Raw genomic sequence first — 20,484 nt, 5'->3', positions numbered from 1 at the left:
ATAAATAGTGTAGTAGAAACAGACCAGCTTTATGAAGGTACAAAGGGAGAGGACCCAGAGAACAAAAATTAAACCAAAATAAATTCTGGAGGAAAAAAAGCAACTTAGACAAGAAGTGAAAAAGACAACAAAAACTTCAAGTTTAAAGGATGAGTGAAGGCTACACAAAATCAGCTTAAAAGCCAAGAGCACCATGAGTCAGAAACTGAGCCTGGCACCGCTGGGTGAAAATGCCTGGTAAACCTCAGAGGAGGTTGTGCTTGCGTGCCTCTGCGGGTGGGGTTGGGCCATGAAGATCAGCAGAGAGGACACAGGATGGCAGCTGGCTGGGGCACCTCCTGGAAACACACACATTCAAGCCTTGGTTGGGCTGGGCACCACTGAAACCCCCAGCCCATGGCCCTGCCCACCGCCGAGGATGGTACACTTACTACAGTCCTGGGCAGGAAGCCCAGGCAGGAGGGGGAGGGGGGCAGGCCAGGAGGCAGGAAGGGGCCTTGGTGGTGGTGGGCCCATCCCCAAATGCCCCCGCTAGGCTGACCCTACTGCAGGGGGTCCTCCGTTGGGGAGCCTGCTGAGAGAGGCCGAGGCAGGAGGCTGAGGCACAGCCTGAGACCCGGGGGCACCTCCCTAGGCCAGACCCACCCTGGACAATGGAGAGGTGGAGCAGCAATGGGCCCTGGGCCCCTGACGGTGGCTAGTGGCTGGGCAGTGTGGCCTGACCTTCCTGCAGCAGCGACCGTACTGACCTTGGGCAGGGTGGCATCCCCTCCCCCCAGCTGATGCTCCCTGAGACTTAATCCCCTGGACTCCACAATCTGCTGATGGCCCCTTAATCCCACAGATCTTGCCACGCCTGCTGCATTTCATTTACTGGAACAGGCTTGCTTTCATTCTGTTTGAGTGTGTGACCACTGAGCTCAGCATTTCCACTTGCCAAACCATAGAAGCGGATTTATAAGCCCACGGATAGCTTTTGCGTAGGGGAACCCAACAGAATCTGCAGATAGGTGTCTGGGTCTCCCACGTGGCCCTCTGTGTCCCGTGGGGAAGAAGTAGCTCCTGCAGGCTTGGTGAACAAGGACTTTGCCGCAGCGGGACCGAAGTGTAATGGAAGTGGTTTTCTTTTTAATGCATTTTTAGGTTTTCATTGAATTACTTTTTAAAAACTATGGCCATCACACCCACCTAGAACATGTACATCATGCCCTTCTAATTTATCCAAGTAGAGTCAGAGGTCTTGAGATTTTCATTCTCTGCTTAAAGAGTATAAAAAAGTATTCAGCATGTGTATTCTTTTTTTTCCAACTGCAGTTTAACATTTATTTATTTATTTATTTGGTATCATTAACATACAATCACATGAGCAACATTATGTTACTAGACTCCCCCCATCATCAAGTCCCCACCACATAACCCATTACAGTCACTGTCCATCAGCATAGTAAGATGCTATAGAATCACTACTTGTCTTCTCTGTGTTGCACAGCCCTCCCCGTGCCCCCCCCCACATTATGTGTGCTAATCGTAATGCCCCTTTTCCCCCTTATCCCTCCCTTCCTTCCCACCCTCCCCAGTCTCTTTCCCTTTGGTAACTGTTAGTCCATTCTTGGGTTCTGTGAGTCTGCTGCTGTTTTTGTTCCTTCAGTTTTTGCTTTGTTCTTATGCTCCACAGATGAGTGAAATCATTTGGTACTTGTCTTTCTCCACCTGGCTTATTTCACTAAGCATAATACCCTCTAGAGCTCCATCCATATTGTTGCAAGTGGTAGGATTTGTTTTCTTCTTATCGCTGAATAATACTCCATTGTGCATATGTACCACATCTTCTTTATCCATTCATCTTCTGATGGACACTTAGGTTGCTTTCATATCTTGGCTATTGTAAATAGTGCTGCGATAAACATAGGGGTGCATCTGTCTTTTTGAAACTGGGCTGCTGCATTCTTAGGGTAAATCCCTAGGAGTGGAATTCCTAGGTCAAATGGTATTTGTATTTTGAGCTTTTTGAGGAACCTCCATATTGCTTTCCACAATGGTTGAACTAGTTTACATTCCCACCAGCAGTGTAGGAGGGTTCCCCTTTCTCCACATCCTCACCAACATTTGTTGTTCCTAGTCTTTTTGATGTTGGTCATTCTAACTGGTATGAGGTGATATCTCATTGTGGTTTTAATTTGCATTTCCCTGATTAGCGATGTGGAGCATCTTTTCATGTGCCTGTTGACCATCTGAATTTCTTCTTTGGAGAATTGTCTCTTCATATCCCCTGCCCATTTTTTAATAGCATTATTTGCTTTTTGGTTGTTGAGGCGTATGTGTTCTTTACATATTTTGGATATTAACACCTTGTCAGATATGTCATTTACAAATATATTCTCCCATATTGGAAATGAGGTTTTGAGAGATGCTCAGAGCCGACCCAGGACCCCATGGACTCCCCTGACAGGACACACAGCTGGGGACACAATGACACAACAGAGGCAGGAGACCTGCCTTAGGTGATGTCATGCCCCCTGGGTCTCCCCCCTTGCTCAGCCATCAGGTCCCAGCATGCCTCCCTACTTCCACTGCGCCATGGGCCAGGGTCTTTGCTGACTGGGAGCTGCACAAGGGGCTGGGACGGGGTGGGAACAGTGGTGATTCTCGGGGGCCAGGCTGCTGAAGGCCAGCCAGGAGTTGTCCTGGACACAGGTGCCATGGAGGTGGCTAGACAGATGGGCAGGAACAGGAATACCTCTGACTCCCACGGCCACCCCCTTGGGCCACAGTGCCTGAGCCAGAGAGTTGGAACCCAGGCTTCCACTGAGGCCGGCAGTCCTGTCACCAATCTGCATCTGGACACTCAACAGTCAAAATATATGTCTAAATGTGGCTTTTAAAAGATTTCACTGAGAGAGCAGAATCCTTTTTACAACCAGTAAAGAACAAAACAGTAAGGCAAAGCCACTGTCAGCAGACAGCCACGGGGGCTGAGGGCTGCGGGGGACAGGGCCTGGGCTCTTAGAGGTGCTCGAGACGGAGGGGGCAAAGCAGCCCTGGGGCCCTGGGGAGCCGCTCCCTCCGGATGCTCTCTTTGCATCTCCAGACAGACATGCCACTGTTAGGCCCTGCATGAGGTCCCACTGCGTGTCTGTGACTGGTTGTACACGGCTACGACTCACTAGCAGTAAAACACATAAAGCCTACGCGTGTAGGCTGATTTCCACATGTGCACTTACCTGTGCCTGCAGGTCATGACATGGGACACCCCAGACCCCAGGAGAGGCACCCTGGCCATCTGTAGCCCAGCCAGCCCCACCCCAACAACCCATGGATGCCACTGTCCCCCACTGCTCTTCACCCATGATGGGCATGGTTCTGTGTCTGGCTTCTTCCAGTGGGACAGCATTCCTGAGGCCCTCGGCGCTCAGGCAATGGAGCTGGGCTCCCGGTAGGCTACTTAGCTCACTGCTGCGTGGACTTCAATGTGTGGCGTTAGCGTGGCCCCACAGTGGCTCACCCTTCTCCCCTCAATGGCATCAGTTGCAGGGGCCTCGAGCTATGCTGTCTTCCCCTCCACTCCCACACAGAGCCTGCCATCCTAACGGGGGCATGAGGGTCCCCTCCTCCCCTATAAATCTCCGTGTGCTCACATCTTCAGGGGAGAGATTCCTGGTGGGGGGGCAACTTGCTGGGGTTCCCATGCCACACATGCACGACACTTGTGGCCCTGCGGCCCACACAGATCTGCCATCCTCTATGTGAGTCTGCTTGGATGCAGTCACCATGGGCTGGCTATGGGCTCCCCTGTGTTTTTTCAGCACAGCACTATGTGAGGGCACGCAGCCTTCCATGTCGCTGTGACCTGCTGCTGTCCCGTCCCCCAGCAGCAGGCCGCTCCAGACCTGGCAGGTGGGCACAGAGGTATGGCCACCTGTCCATCTGCCACCTGTGGGATGCGCTTGGCCGAGGGTGCCCTTCCCCAGAGAGACAGGCTTTAACGCTGGAACACTTTGCTGAGACCTCTGCAGCTTGGCACCTCAGCTCAGACACATTTGGTCTGCAGTAAAGTTCTAGAATTGGTGTTTATTTCTCTTAATAGGCACAGTTATGGAAGAGCTGACCCATTCCTATTGATTTAAATGCCACTTGTATTAAAGCAAAATAAAACAAACCCATTCCCTCCAGGTGTGCCCCCACACCTGCTCCTGTCAGAGGGTTTCGTTGCTCTCTGCTGGTTCTCACCCAGTACTGTGCCCCTAATTAGGGCTTTTACACCTTTTGGACTCTTTTGGTTTTGATGATGCCCCCCATGCACACGCTTTCATGTGGGGGCTGCATGCAGGCCAGGGCACTTGGGCTTCAGGAGCAGGAGCCTCAGGCAGAGACAGGGTGTCTCCGGGGCTGTCCCAGAGGCAGCCGGGACTCCGAGATGCAGGATGTGACCATGGGTCCTGCCACCCTGCAGTGCCCCCCCTTCCTTCCCCAACCACCCAGCAGATGTGGCCTGTGGTCACCGTGGCTCAGACAAAGGGGCCATGAGGCAGTGGGGTCCTGAAGCTCCCCCACATTGCCCTCTTGCCTGCCTGTACACGGAGGGTTTCCTCACAGTCCTGCTCTTCTGTTTTTCCAGCTCCTGCTCAGCAGGTGGGCAGGTGGGAACTGCTGGGCGATGGGGTCTACTGTGTAGCAGAGGTGTAGCCGGAAGAGGCCCTGCAAGACCTCAGTTCTGTAAGAACAGGGCTGCACACCGGGGTCACATGCACCATTAAACACACAAACCACACCTCAGGGCTCCCCTCAGCTCAGGTAGGACACTCAGCCTCCACCCTGGCTGTGTCCTCAGATCACTGGCCCAAGATACCAGGAGCACTGCAGGACCATCGACCATACTCGATCCTGCACGGTGGGGCTGGCGGCTCTCCAACTCACGTGGACATCAGCACCATGCGAGGAAGGTTTGGCCAGTCACTGACCAGGCCCATCCCAGAGTTTCTGACTCAGGAGGCTGGAGCAGGGGCGCTAACAATCTGCCTCTCCAGACAGTTCTCAGGTCCAGGACCCTCTTGGAGAACCACAGTCCCACACTGTTCATTAAACTATCGCAGCTGACACTCAAAGAGAAGGAAGCCCTGGCTCCCTCCTGCAGGATAGACCATGTGCACCAGCTCTGCTGCTCCGACAGCCCTGTGGCCCCAAGGCACAGCGCCCGCCTGTGGTCCCCAGCCCTCCGGGATCTGAAGCCCCCACCTCAGCCAGAATGAAGATGTCTCTTCAAAGGCTTCAGGTGTGGGGTGCTTGGGGCCCCAAATCCTCCTGAGCTTCCTCCCATGGTGCCAATGTGCCTTCCTGCACAGAGCCCGGCCTCACAGAAGGCTCACCCCCCCCACCAAACACAGTGCTGGCGGTTAGCAGGGCATGCAGAGGCCAGTCAGGCCCAGCTCCACCCGAGGCCTTTCAGTCCCAAGCGAACCACCCCAGGAAGCACTGAGCATGCTGGTAGGACAGCTGAGTTATCTGCACCCAGGCAGGTGGGAAGGGAAGGGCGTGCACAGCACAGGCGGGCATGGGCGGAGACATGCCTGGGCCAGGGGCAGCATCCGCTGGCTTCGTGTTGGACCCTCTTCCTCTAAGAAGTGCACAGGGCAGGGGCCTTGCTGCCTCTGCATTGCTCGTTTGAGCTATTTCTAGAAAAACAATCACCTATGCCACCAGTAAGTAGGGAAAATCATCCTGTAACACTCGCAGGGCGCAGGTTGTATTTCTAGGGACAGAAGTTCTCACTTCTCCTAAAGGCAATAATCAGGGGGCTCCCATCCGTCTTACTGACACACAGCCGTCGGGGCAGTGCACCTTAGTCTTGCTGCCCGCTGGCTGACTGTGGGCTTGTGCTCTCCTGCTCAGGGGCCCCGGGGCAGGAGGGGCAGGAAAAAGGGGTCTGTTAAACACTGCAAACTTTCCCTAGGCATAAAAGAAGTGTTTATGATCATGAATACGAAAAACATTTTCTGCCTTCTCTGAATGAAATGGTAGGAGAGTCTTCAGGTTGGAGGATGGGAGAGAAGGAGCGTTTCAGAAGCATCACGTGAGAGCCGCTCAAAGGCTTCCACCGGAGGGGGTGGGTGGGCCCGGGGTGGGTGGGCCCTGGGTGCACAGTGATGGGGTGGGTGGGCCCTGGGTGCACAGTGATGCTGGGAGGCACCACTTTCGAGAGGAGAAAACCTGCTTCTGCTACCAAGCAAGTACTATTTTTACACCTAAAATGTAGAGTGTTTACATCTAACGTCAATGAACTTGGCCATGGACCTGTTTCCTGGAAAGCTAGTTATAATACAAATGTTAAATATCTCTGAAGGACAAAAGCTTCTCCCCAACAGAACATCCTCAAACCAAATCCCATAACTTTAGTTTAGCCCACCACTGCTGGAAACATTTTTTCCCAGCAAACCCAAAACAGGAGCACATCACTTGTCTAAATGTGGTCCCAGTGGTCAGTGGCTATACAGACATCGCAAACATTTTATATGCTACTCATTACTTGCTAAGATGTGTTCATCAAAAGGATTCTGAACTAACAGAATACTTCAGCTCATTTAGAGGACAGGCAAAAAAGAAACTTTGTTATTTGTAAGCTACAAAATTCACATTCATTTTACACCTTTAAACTATTACACATTCCATATCTGCTCTATCACAGTGGAAGCACATTGTCCGGCCTGGCCAGAGGTAAGAGCATTAAGTGCCAAGCTCCAAAGCGCGCGTTCTCCACATCACCCATACATGCGAGCTGGCCTTACTCGGAGATGTGGAATTCCCAGTGTTCTCATTCACACTGCGGAAGGCAGCGGCAACCTGTTCCCATCAGAGGCCGATGTTCACCAATGCCAAGAGCGCAGGCCCCGGGCCGCAGGGAGGCCACCCTCCCAGCACTATCCCAGGGTCACTGACTGACAGCCGTCTGCGTGACTACGTTCATTCTTCTACCTAGTTGACCTCGATCCATAAAAAGGAGCCATATTACTGAGCAGGGGACCTGACATGAATGCCATCACCCCAAGGTCAGTAGCAACGCACAGACATGACTCCCACTTCCCCCACCGCAGGACAGCACTGGGCTGCATGGCGGCCCCTCCTGGCGCCGCTGGCGACAACTGGCACACCCAGCTTCTCGGCCCCCGTGTGGACCCACGGCCCATGCAGCCCCGGCCTGGCCCCCGCGCCCCTTACCTAGGAGCAAAGTGGCTCTGCGAGGATGGGAAGGGCCGGCTGGATGCTTCTGTCAGACAGATGGTCACTCTCCTTGCTTAGGGAGGATGAAGTGCTGAAGGAGGAGAACTGGCGTGGAGTGTTGTCCTACCAAAGGAGGCTACAAATCCCATTGGCCTCAGGTTGGAAACCTCGTGACATGGGACCAGGCACATGTGACCTACTTTTCACCCAGATGCCTCTGTTGGAGGCATGGATGCACTGTCATGTCAGTGACTCCCGCCCACAGACAGGGCCGGTGCACAGATCAGAGTGACGGCCACAGGGCTAAAGCCCTGGAAGGGGACAGGGTGTGGGGGAAAGAGCCCCAGGGCCCACTGTTAATCAGAGGGCAGCCCTCAGGAGCAGCTGTCACTGCTGCGGGCAGCCGTCTGCCTGGGAGGGGCCCTGCCTGTGGCTGGTCCTGGAACCGCGGTGACATCTCCTCAGCAGAGCCGGGCAGAAACAGCACCAACCGCAAACACCCTCCTACCCACCCCCCTTGTCGTGCGTGGGCCCAGAGCTTCCCGATCCAGCCCCACCAGGTTGCCACTTGCAGAAGCTTAGAAATGGAGGACACCATCTTGAGGTGTCTGGGCAGCACGAAGGATGCCCGTGGCCCACCCTCAGGACAGGCCCTTCCACCACCAAAAGCAGGAAGTCGCTCCAGCTCCACCTTTCCTGAGTCATCACCTTCATCTCAGCATCTTACATGAAATCAGATGCAGACACATGATGCAAACACCTAACAGGTCATGGTAAAACAAATGCAGAGGGGAGTTGCTGGCTGTGGGACGGGTGTGCATTTTGCAGGGGTGTGAGCCAGCTATGGCAACAGCCTACAGAACACACTGTGGCTTTCCAGGCCAGCAGAGGTGCACAGGGAGTGTAGGGCATTGCAGGCCTTCCTGCCAAAGTCAGCCAACTGCCCGTTACAGGAAAAAAATTTTTTAATTACACAACTATTGGATGCTCACTACAGGAAAAAAAGCAAGATGCATATATGCAAAAATAGCCTACTCAGAGAGATCATAAAATCATTACCCAGAGACACCAGGTTATTTTGAGGTCTACCCTACTCAGACTGTTTTCCAGTAGGTATGCATTTTATTTTTTAACAAAAATGGGACAAAACCATCCATTTATCTTGTTTTTCTCACTTAACATTGTATATTATTTTTTTATGTTGATATATTTAAATCTACATAAGTCATAAATTACTCCCATATTCTATTTTATGCATTCCAGCTTACATTTTTTTGCCTAAGAATGTAACCAATCTGTGATAACTGCATGTTCCAGGTTTCTGAATTATTACACTAAATAGTCTTTGATGATAATCCTTGGGTGGTCCTCTTTCTGCCCCTCTTATTTCCTTGGAATGCAATTTATAGATGTAATCTCTGGGTAAGGGATGTGCACTGGAAGCCCTGGCGCATGGTGACAAATGGCTTGGCCAGCAACAACCCCATGACGAGGGCCATTACCGGTGCTTCCACCCGCCCAGGGCAGGCTCCACCGCCGCGCCTCATGGCACACCGGGTCCTGGCAACATCAGCACTTAGTGGCCAGGCAGAGGAGGGGGTGCAGGGAGCAGCATGCAGGCAGCCCTGCCATGGGCCTGGCCCCGTCGGTTGATGCATGCCTTCCAGCAGGGCCCCATGTGGGGTCTGTCCTCACTGATGCAGAGGAGGATGGGAAGAACAGGACATTCATGTGGCCTTGCTCACAGCCATAAAGCTCAGCTGTGAGGGCTATGCTCTTGCCCAGTGGGTGGCTGATGGGTCAAGTGTGGTTGAGAGTATGGGGTTGGGCTGGACACTGGCTGGTGGGTCTGGCAGGGGCAGGCCTTGGATCTTGGCAGGCAGGCCTGCCTGTTCATGTGCAGGTGGGAGCACAGAGGCCAGATAGAAAGGAAGATGTGTGCGGGAGGGACATCCAGGACCAGAGCCAGCACCCCAGAGATAGATCAGAGGGTATGGGGGCCGTAAAAGGCCTGAGGAAACTGAGGGGTGGTGGCAACGGGGACATCATGCCACCAGCAAGCTGCATGGAACCAAGAGAAACCAAGGCAGGCGAGAACTGAGAATGGGACCAGGGGCAGTGTCAGGCTGGAGGGTGCATGGCAGATGGGACCAGAGGATAGGGAGGGGGACAGTGCTTGCAAGCATTACACCCCCTGGTGGTTGACCAACACTGGGCACTTGGGGCCCTTGGGTTCCTGGGGATGGCTGGGCTACAGGGCCAGGCACCTGCTAGATGGCCATGGGTTTACTTAGTAGAAGGTGACCTATTACTTCTGCAGCTACACCCCATGCCTAACATGGGGTCAGATGCTCAGGCCACTGACGCATGGGTACCTGGCAAATGCTGGCCAGGGATTAGGCAGGCTGAGAGCCCAGCATTGGCCTGGGGGTGCTCCTGGCCCTTCTTGCACATGCGCCGAAGAACCCTGGTCAGGTCCAGCTCTGGTTTAGATAACCAGCCGCCTCCCCCGTGACCACAGTTTGGGGCACACCAGTCATGTGAAAGGAGCTGTTTGATCCAGCTGCTGTCCACGCCCAGCAGATTGTAGTCTGCTGTGACCACTCACTGACATTCAGCCCAGACACCCAGAGGCTGAAATGGTTTCAAGCTTCCTCCATGGGAAGAACAAAGCAAAGACTGAGACACAGGACACAGGCTCACGGAACTGGGGCAAGCAGCACAGGATTAGTGATGCTGAGCTGAAACCAGAAACCTGAAGCACACAGCCGGCACTGAGGCAGGGCAGGGCAGGAGCCAGCGCTGGGAATGAGAACTTCGGGGCTGGTGGGGGGCCACCGTCCCTCATAAAGATCTGTGACTTTTTAAAGATGCACACATCTCTTTGACAACCACCTGGGAGGTACATTAGCTCAGAACCTAAGTAATGCTTGTGTTGTGAATCTGGATTAATAGATTATACAGCCAGGCCTGGTCATCACATCTGCATGGACTGTCTTCTTTATCAAGCTGCCCCTTGCCCCTTGCCCCTGTCTCCTCTCCCTGGCACCACTCCCTGGCTGAAACCATGTCAGAGGCCAGAGGGAAAAATACATCTGTCCCGCTCTGAACGTACTTCTTTTTTCCAGAGTCAGCTGGACTGTGTTACATGCATTCTTGGCAAACAAACAAGCAGCAAAGATGCTCACCGTCACTCACCTTCCCCCATAAGCAGGCTCTACGGTCGGGGCAGATCCATAGGCAGCAAACAAGTAGACTTATAGCACCTGAGCGCGTCTGACCCGGAGGTGGGGCCTCGTGGAGGGGCTGCTCTTGCTGTGGAGCCCGCTCACCTGAAACACAGACACAGGCGTGTGAGCGCCCAGCGCGCGGCCGTGTCCTTAGGACCGGGCTGTGAGGGCACTGCTTCCCTTCAGCCAGCGGTGCGCCGGACACTTCTCAGGCACCCAACGTGAGGGCAGGGGAGATGTGGTGGAGAGATGCTGGTGAGAGCTCGCCCCCAGGGGCAGCTCTGGGCTTGAGGCTCCATTGTCTGAGTGGGAGCCCAAAAGAGGTTCTTGGTGAATCTGTACAAACTTTTGGGAATGTAAATGAATCAGTCAACTTTCTGCTCATAGTTTTTATTATATTTATATGTATATACACTGATTTAAAAATAAAACATTTATGAAATTACATATTAATATAAGTACATTGCTAGTTTTCAACATTCATAGCTGACATAATGATTTCGTTCAGACCTTTCCTCTTCAGCGTACAATTTTGTCCAAAGAGAGCTGCCTTCTGCACCACCTGACGTTTCTCCAGAGCACATCACTGTCACCTTGGTCTCAGTTTCTTGATTTTCTACTTTTTGAATTCACATTTGTTGCCTAAACGGGAAATTGAATCGCTAGTCACAAGTACCCATCTTTACAACATTATCCTCAATTTGCTGTGTTTTCTATCTTTATCATAAGGTGTATATTTATGACCTCCACAAGTAACTGTTGTAGACATCTTAAGAGGCTTGTTTATAACAGCATCCAACACTTGGAGTTGTGAGGTCATAGCACCAAAAATACTTAGGAACCTGTGTTAAATGTCTTTACGTTTCTCTGAGCTGATCAGGTGACTGCTTTAGGGAATAAACAACACTGAGTTTGTTTCAAGCTAAAATGTCCCACCCATAAAATACATTGAGGTTCAAAATGAAATAAATGAGAAAATACCAAATATAAGAAAATTCCACAAAAGATAATGTTGAATAAAAACTTTCCTCTTCCATATGGGCCCGCAGTTGGGAAGACAGTCACACACAAGTGCAGTAAAAGGTTCAGTGTGTTACGAAAGGAAGGTCCAGAGACCTTGCCTGTGGAGTCAGGCCTTAAGGTCCACTGGGAATCATCAAAGAGCAATGGAAGAATTTTCAACAGACGTGCCAGGACAATTCAATGGGGAAAGAATAATCACTGCAACCATTGTCGCAGGGAAAACTGGCCATCCACAAGCAAGATGATGAACTTGGACCCTTACCTCATGCCATATACAAAAATCTGCTCTGGATCAAAGACTTATGAGCTAAAACTATAGAGCTCTCAGAAGAAAATACTGGGAAAAATCCTTACGATGCTGGTTGTGGATATGATTTCATGGATATGACACCAGCAAGTGTACAGGCATGAGGCTCCAGGCCATGACAACAAAAAATAGATGAACTAGACACATTTTATTAAAATTAATAACTTTAGTCTTCAAAAGGCACAAATGAAAATACAGCCTATAGCATGGGAGAAATATTTGCAAATCATATATCTGAGAAAGGATTAATGTCGGACTATGTAGAGAACTCCAACAACTCAACAATTAGAAAAAGAATTAAGAATGAGCAAATGGTGTGAATTCATATTTCTTTCTCCAGGGAAGGTTTACAAATGGCCAATAAGCACATGATAAGTAACTCAATACTATTAACCATTAGAAAAATGCAAATTGAAATCACTATGAAATACCCCTTCATATCCACCTAAGGAGGGCAATAACAGTAATTAAAAGAAGAATCAGAAAATAATAATTTGAAGAAGAACGAGGGAAAAAACAGAAGGCAGCAAGCGGCAGCAAGGCTGAGGAGAACAGGAGCCCTCATCAGGCTGGCGTGGACCCAGAAAAGAGAGGCAGGTCTGGGGATCCGCCGGCGATTCCTCAGAAAGCGAGGCACACAGCTCCCATATGAGCCAGCAGTTCCACTCCTGAGTACACACCATGAGAACTGAAAACGTCCGCACAAAAACCTTCATGGCAGCATTGCTCACAATGGCCAAAAGGTAAAAACAACCCACATGTCCTTCCACTGGTGAACGGAAAAATACACTTGGCACATCCTTACAGTGGAGTATCATTTAGCCACAAAAAAGGAATGAACGACCAATGGATACAACATGGATGAACCTCAAAAACACTATACCAAGGGAAGAAGCCAGACACAGAAAGCCACTGGTTGATATGAAATGTCCAGAGCGGGCAAGTCCACAGAGACGAGGCGGCCAGAAGTCTCAGGGCTGAGGAAAGAGGGAACAGGGAGTGACAGCTAACGGGGACAGGTTCTTTTGGGGAGATGAGAATGTCCTGTGATTCAATGGCGATGGTGGCACTGTCAAAAGAATATACTCGGAAATACTAAATGTACACTTTAAAAGTGTGAATTTTATGGTATATGATTATACTCAATTGAAAAGTCTAAGGTAATAAATACTCAGAAGTTTTTTTTTTAAAGCAGTAGAAGAAACTTCTCATTAAACAAGGCAGAATTCACACTTTTTCTTCACCCTTATAGAAACTGCACTAAAATGACACTCACAGAAAAGAAGGCCGCGAACCCACCAGCACTCAGAAGTCAGGAGAAAGAGAACTGCCAACAAGAGTTTTCAACACAACACTGGAATGTGGAAAGTGGATGAGTAAGTGGTAAACAATGTGTAGGTAAAGAAAGCTGAAGCCTGGGCCTACTGGGGCGCAGCCAGCAGGAACCAGCCACCTCATGCCGTGTGTTCCAGCACAGCTCCAAAGGTAAGTCAGGGAGGTAAGTGAGTAAAAACAAGAGCCATCATTTAAACTTGATGCAAGGAAGCAGCAGGTCCCTAGGAGCCCTAAGGCCTCTTTCTTCCCATGGACAATGGAGGGTTCCTCTCTGAAAAGGGCCACTCATCTAGGACACAGATTCAGTGACAATGAGCAGTTCTGAAGACAGTGGAATGTCAAAATTAAAGTAGGAGTGTTATGTGGAAGAAAACAGATGGAACAGAGACTCATGGCCCCATCCCCAAAGAGGTTCTCAGGAACCTAGCAGGCAGGACTGTTCTCTTGATAAGCTACAGAAAACAGAAATAGTGCAGGTGGCACTCTCTGATAATGAGGCAATAAAACCAGAAATTAATGAACTTTAACCAAATGACATTCCATTTGCAATTTGTATCATTTCAGAACCATCTAAAGGGAGCTAGTTTACTAAATATATATAGCCCTGTATATCCCTACATTGGTAAGGAACACCACGAGACCAGAAATCTTTAACATGATATGACAGACACACTCATGTAATGACCCACTTCTTCCGACACTACCAATGTGCCTCAGGAAGCTGGGGAGACCGAGCACCCTGTGGGTTGGATATGAGTAACAGTGAAGGTCTGGGGTGGGAGGGGGCGGGAGGAATGCTCTGCTGTTCTCTACTTAAAACACAGTTGGTGTTAAGAAAGGAGACTGAGCAGAAACAGGGGATGTGATTCCTCTCCTTGCCACTGTGTGCGACTCACTTAGCAACAGAGGCAGTGGTTTTTAATGTCTTGTACAACAGCCGCCACAACAAATCAGCTTCAAAGGACAAGTCCCCAAGGATGTCACTGCCCCTCCTGGGCACAGTTCAAACAAAAGAAGCCCATTCAGCTGCAAACTGCACACATGCACACACACAGGCACACACGCCCTAACAAGTGTGTATCTCACGTTGTTATTGGGCTCCTCGTGGAAAGCATGGGCTTCACCAGGTCGGAAACCTCAGACAGCCATGAGGTGAGGCATTGTACTACCCACCTGCTCTCCATTGGGCTCCTCCCCTCCCCCTCCTGCCAGGAGAACACGAGCAGGGGTGGCTGGTGAGGTGAGGGCAGCAGGAGGTGGGTGTGGGAAAGGCAGATGGGGACACTCTGGGAGGACACAGGCTCTGGGAGAATGGGGCAGGTGGGCTCTGCTGAGACAGAGAGGGGCATGCTGCACCACTGCATGCCAGCCCCAGCAGGCAGCTGCTTGTGTGGGGCAGGCTGAGGGCGGAGGGGCAGGAGAGGCAGCCAGGAGAAGTTAGGAGGCTCAGTAAGACCCAGTCAGAAGATTATCCAGCTGTCTGTGTGCTGTGAAGAAGCACCCGGACGCTGAGAGCCCGTGACTGGGGCAGATGAGTGACACCCCGTCTGGTCTGACCAGTGACAAACTGCCACCTGGGGGAAAGGCCACACTCCTCCTCAGTGATGCCCACACAGCACAGTACAAATGCAGCGACAGTGGGATGTTCGAGCAACCCACAGAACATGAGGGTGAGTGTGTAAAAGCCTTCACCTGACACTAGAGGTCACACATCCTCCCAAAGCTCTCAAGAGAACAGTGCAAAAGCTGGTGATTGTTCTCAAAGGGAAGTGGGTGGGGAGGGAGGGAGAAGGGGATTAAGGGGCATTATGATCAGCACACATAACGTAGAGGGGGTATGGGGAAGGCAGTATAGCACGGAGAAGACAAGTAGTGACTCTATAGCATCTTCCTACGCTGATGGACAGTGACTGCGATGGGGTGTGGAGGGAACTTGATAATATGGGTGAATGTAGTAACCACAATGTCGCTCATGTGAAACCTTCATAAGATTGTATATCAATGATATCTTAATAAAAAAAATAATAAATAAACCCCACCAAAAAAAAAAAAAGCTGGTGATGTTCTGACTTGTGAAGCAGTTTCAAAAATTTTGGAGACATGGGTTCAGTAGACTATGCTCTCCACCCCCTAGATGAATTAGAAACCATTAGCAAAAGAGCTTTATAACACCCACAGACATAACATTTATAAAATGCTTCTAAATAAGAAATGGATGGGAACAATATAAGGAGAGCAGCAAATAATTAGACATCAACAATAAAATTACTGCATGCAAGGATTGTGGCAAGCAGCTACAGCAGAACTCACAAGGCAACTCACATCTTTAAGAGCCTATATTAAGGAATAATGGATGGCCAAAAGCTAATGAGTAAAAAATCCAATTTGCGAACTTGGAAAGAGACAGAAAAGAGGGTAGCAACAATAAAGAACAGATTAGAAATTAAGAAAAGAAGAAACTAGAGCCAACTGAGAAAAGGAACAAACAAAATCTACTTCTCTGAAAAAGGTCTAAACATACACAACCCCTCTGATGACATGGATTGAGAACAATCGAGGTAGCACGGAAGCCTGCAATAGTTAAAAGGAAGACAAGGGCCCTGGGCTCTCCCTACATCTCCTGCCAAGCACAGCTAAAGTCTCTGGACAGGAAACACGCACCAAACATAAGAAACCTGGGAAAGGTGGAGAGAAGGCCGAGTGTTGGCGTCCTTAGACTGAAGAGAGATATGGCAGTGCGGTCACCACTGTGTGTATTGGTTTCCCTCCCACAGACTCCAAAGTGGTCACTGGAAAGGCCCCAAACTGAAAAATGCTGAAGGACACAGAAAGAAAAAGTCTCAGGAAAAGCCTGTTCTCTCTCTAGGCAAAGGACTGGATACAGGAAACCTAGCCAGCTAGGAAGCTTTGACAGTGCCTGCCCTACCCAGGTGAAGGGGACAGGACACACACACTGTGTGACTGTCCCCATCAGAGGAGGCTGAGAGGAGAGCCCGGACTTCCACTCCATCCAGCAGTAACGAGGCACCCTCCCCCTGCCCATGAAGTCAGGGACACCAAGGGTGGGGCCTGGACCTCCACCCCAGCTTCTAGTAGCAAGGCACCCCCCTCGGGGATGGCAGAGGCCTGCTAAGACGGGAGATTTATGTAAGATCCAGAATATCCCAACAAACAAAAATCAGTTGTCATACCTAAAACCAGGAAAATCTCACAATGAAAGAGAAAATAAAACCAAATGCTAAATATTGAGATGACAGAAGTTAGAATTTTCTCACCAGGATTTTAAGCAGCCATCATACAATGGTTCAGTGAGCGTTTATGAACATGCTTAAAGCCAATTTCTAGGAGACTTCAAAGAGGAGACATGAAAGAGGATCAACAAATCTACCAAGTGAGAACAAACACTCTCCACATCCCTACAGCCAGGAAGGAAACTGAGCTTGTAAAAAAAAGGTCCAGGCCCACGTGGTTTCACTGGAGAGTTTTAACAAACATGTAAAGACAAAGACAAATGAACACCAACTCTGGACAATCTTTTAGAGAAAATAGGAGACTACTTGCCAACTCCCTTTGTGAGGCTACTGTCACTCCATACCAAAACCGGAGATACAGACAGTGCAGAGAAAGAAAACTACAGACTCATCTTACTCATCAACACAGACACAAATAAACTTAAAAAATTTTGTTTTTAATTAGCAAACTGAATCCAGCAATGTGTAAAAGAATTATATGCCATGACCAAAAAGGATTTATCCAGGTATGCAAGGCTAGGTACATATTAAAGAGTCAATCAGTATAATCCATTATATCAACAAGCTAAGGTATAAAAACCATATGATCATATAAATTGATATACAAAAAGTGTTTGGCAAAATTCAACACCTACTCATGATAAAGACTACCAGTGACTTGAGGATAGAGGAAAATTATCTCAGATTGATAAACAGCCTCGACATAATGGTGATCGGCTGGATGCTTCACCTTGAGGTCGGGAGTGAAGCAAGGCTGCCCGCTTGCACAGCTTTTATTTTCACTGGGACTTCCAGCCACTGCAATAGGCAAGAAAAATGAAGCAGAGGCATAGAGACTGGAAAAGAAGAAATAAAACTCTCTATTGGCAGATGTTATTTTCTACCTAGAAAATCTCGAGAATCTACAAATCAAAAGAAAACTCCAACTTAATAAATGAGTTCAGAAAGGTAGCAGATATAAGGGTATTATACAAAAATTAACTGCATTTCTAGATACTAACAGTGAATACACATAAACCCAAATTAAAAACACAGCATTATTTAAAATTGCTCAAAATAAAATAAAATACTTATACACCTAACAAGACATATGTAGGAACTGTACACTGAAAACTGCAAAAAGCTAATGAAATAAAATTTAAAAACCTAAATAATGGAAAAACATATCTCCATGGATTAAAAGACTCAACCATAGAAAAGGTGTCATTTCTCCCCAGATTGATGCAGAAATTGAAGGCAATTCCTGTGAATATCTCAGCAAGAGTTTTTGGTAGGCACAGGTGTATTTTAAACCTATGGAAAGGCACTGTCCCTGGAGTAGCTTAAAAATATCTTGAGAAGAGGAATAAAGCAAAAAGAATCACTCGATGAAATAAGACTTGCTTTCAAACTACTGTACTCAGTACAGTATGGATCAGTGGGGTGGGACAGGGAGCCCAGAAATAAACCCAACCAGAGATGCTCAACTGAGTTTTGACCAAGTGGAAAAGCAGTTCAATGGAGAAAGGGTAGTCTTTTCAATACTGGGGCAGCTGGAAAGGCAATAATATAAACCTCCACTTAAGTCACACCTTATATAAACAGTAACTCAAAATGGATCCCAAATTTAGATGTAAAACAAGAAACTAAAATGTTGAAGAGAAAAATCTTCAGGATCTAGAGCTGGGCAAAGAGTTCTTTACTTGACCTAAAAGGTGTGATCCATGAAAGGAAAAATTGGTAAGTTGGATTTAATAAAAATTAACATTTGCTCTACAAAATACCCTGTTAAGAGAATGAAAAGACAAGCTATAGACTGGGAGAAAATACTTGCAAAGCATATATCCAACAAAAGACTGGTATGCAGGACATATAAAGTAAATGCAAAACTCAACAGTAAAACATTTAAAAAATCAATTGGAAAATGAGCAAAAGACATGAACAGGTATTCCCATAAAGGAAATATATAGATAGCAAATAAGCACATGAAAAGATGTTCAACATCATTAGCCATTAAGGAAATGCAAATTAAAACCACAATGAGGTATCACTATCCACCTATTAGAACAGCTTTAAAAAATAGCAATGGACCACTTATTAGCAAGGATGTATGGAAGCTGAGTCTTGCATATCTTTCTGGTAGAAATGTAAAATGGTACAACCATTCTGGAAAAACAGTTTATTATGAAACTAAACATACACTTCTATGCAACCTAGAAATTACACTCTTGGGCATTTATCCCAGAGAAATAAACACCCCATGTTAACAAAGATCTGTGCTTAAACTTACACAGCAGCTTTATTTCTAACAGCTAAAAGCTGGAAAACACCCAAATGTCCCTCAATGGGTGAACGGTTTAACTCTGGTCAATCCATAGCGTGGAATGCTATGCAGTGACAAGCAAGGACAAACTACTGACAAGTGCAATGGATGGGATGACCTTAGGGGTCTCATGTGGAGTGAAAAATCCACTCTAAAAAGTTGCAAACTGTATGACTCTGTGTATACAACATTTTTGAAGTGACATAATTATAAAGACTGAGAACTAATTATTTGTGTCCGGGGGCTGGAGATGGGAGCAGGGAGGGTGAGTGACGACCTGAGGGTCTCGTAAGGCAGATCCTTGTGGTGATGGAGGAGCAGCTCTGCATTGTAGCCTGTGAAGGTGGTCATGCAAATCTGTGCGCGGATAAAACTGCCAGACCTATGACTATCCCTCCATCACTGCTATGACTACCGTGATCACTGCTACGATTGCTCGGACTACAGTCACTATGATGGCTGCCACTATTGCTGCTATTGCGCTACTAATATCAACGCTACTACAAGCACTGCCACTACTGTCACCACCACCACTGCCGCTGCTGTACACAAACACACATGACCAAGTGCAGGTAAAAACTGTTAAAACTGTAATAAAGTTTGTCTTCTGACTGACAGTACTCCACCAATGCCATCTTCCTGCTGTCGGTATTGTATTATAGTTGTGTAAAATATCACGTCTGAGAGAAGCTGGACGAATGTTACAGGAGACTCTGTACTATTTTTGCCACTTCCTGTGAGTCTGTGATTATTTCAAAATAAAAAGCTAAAAGTAATGTCATAGCAAAGTTGAAATACATCACAGAGAAACTCTAATAAAACTACAATACCTAAAACTGCAAACTCAACCATCAAGTGTAACAAGACACATCAAGGAAGCAACCACCAGATGCAGGGAGGACGGTCCACACAGATTCCCTTGGCACAGCAACCAGACCTTCCTGATCTGGCACATGGAAATAACAAGGCAGCTGGAAAAGCTTCCTGCGGACCTATCTGTGCCATGTGACATGATGCTGGTGAACCGGCGCTGCACTTCCCTACAGCAGTGTGCCCAAGGGCTAGGATCCCAAGGGCCAGCCACTTTCTGGAATTCGAATGCATAAATGGCTCTGTGTCACTTGTGCTGTAGTCACAAAGGAGCCCAGGTTCAAGGGGAGGGCACGGTGGCATCCCAGAAGGAGGGAAGCCCAAGTCATCACATAGCAGGGCGTGTGGGCTGGAGCCTAGTGCTGTCCCTGAGCTGGGAGCATCTGCAGATGCCTGACAAGCAGGCTGGTGGGCCGTTAAGCAACGGGGACTTTAATAAGAGCAGAGGACAGGCTGGTGCACGGTGGGGACATGGTCACAGTGCAGCTATGTTTTTTAAAGGTTATTCTGGCTGCTGGGGGTGTGGCTGGTCCCAGTGACTGGGGAGGTCAGGATGGAGGGGTGTTCAGGGTCCGCTTTGGGGTCAGAATTCAGAGGGTTTGGTGCTGGATCAGGTGAGCAAGGAGTGAGGAGGTATCAGGGCAACTCAGAGGAGCCATTAGGCTTGACCAGGTGGAAGGAGTCAGCTCTGAAGCAGGGCTGGCCCACATCTGGGCAGGCAGAGCCTCAGCCACGGCTCAGAGCAGGCAGCAGCCCACTGCTGGTGGAGGAGGGGCCGCCCTTGGTGGCACTGCAAGGCTGCTCTCCAGACCTCCTCCGTGCCCCCGTGATCAGGGTCTGCAGGGCCAGGCAGCTTTGCCTGGTGAAGCCGTGCCTGTGGCTGAGGCTGCCTCTGTCACCCTGCTGCCCTCTCCCTCCTCTGAGGGCCAAGTTGCAGAACCGCCAGCTGCTGGG

The 20,484-nt window shown here is 49.0% G+C and overlaps 1 protein-coding gene across 17 annotated transcripts in view; it reads right to left on the bottom strand.

Annotated features, from left to right (window-relative positions):
- The window catches only part of PCBP3 (poly(rC) binding protein 3), a 291,192-nt gene that overhangs the window by 46,340 nt on the left and 224,368 nt on the right, over positions 1-20,484 (bottom strand). For 13 of the 17 annotated variants that reach the window (XR_008998804.1, XM_036912110.2, XM_036912112.2 and 10 more), the window contains exon 2: positions 10,411-10,544. Coding sequence is in view for 12 of the 17 variants with exons in the window: in XM_036912110.2 (XP_036768005.1) it covers positions 10,411-10,420 (10 nt within the window). In the remaining 5 variants the exon portion in view is untranslated. Of the gene's footprint in view, positions 1-7,209; positions 7,304-7,807; positions 7,941-10,400; positions 10,545-20,484 lie in introns of those variants that run through there. The other 4 variants (XM_036912123.2, XM_036912117.2, XM_036912129.2 and 1 more) reach the window with 2 other exon arrangements.

The sequence above is a fragment of the Manis pentadactyla genome, chromosome 1 (assembly GCF_030020395.1).
Source record: "Manis pentadactyla isolate mManPen7 chromosome 1, mManPen7.hap1, whole genome shotgun sequence".
Classification (NCBI taxonomy): domain Eukaryota; kingdom Metazoa; phylum Chordata; class Mammalia; order Pholidota; family Manidae; genus Manis; species Manis pentadactyla.
Note: the sequence above shows the minus strand (reverse complement) of the source record. Positions and strands in the feature narration are given on the sequence as shown.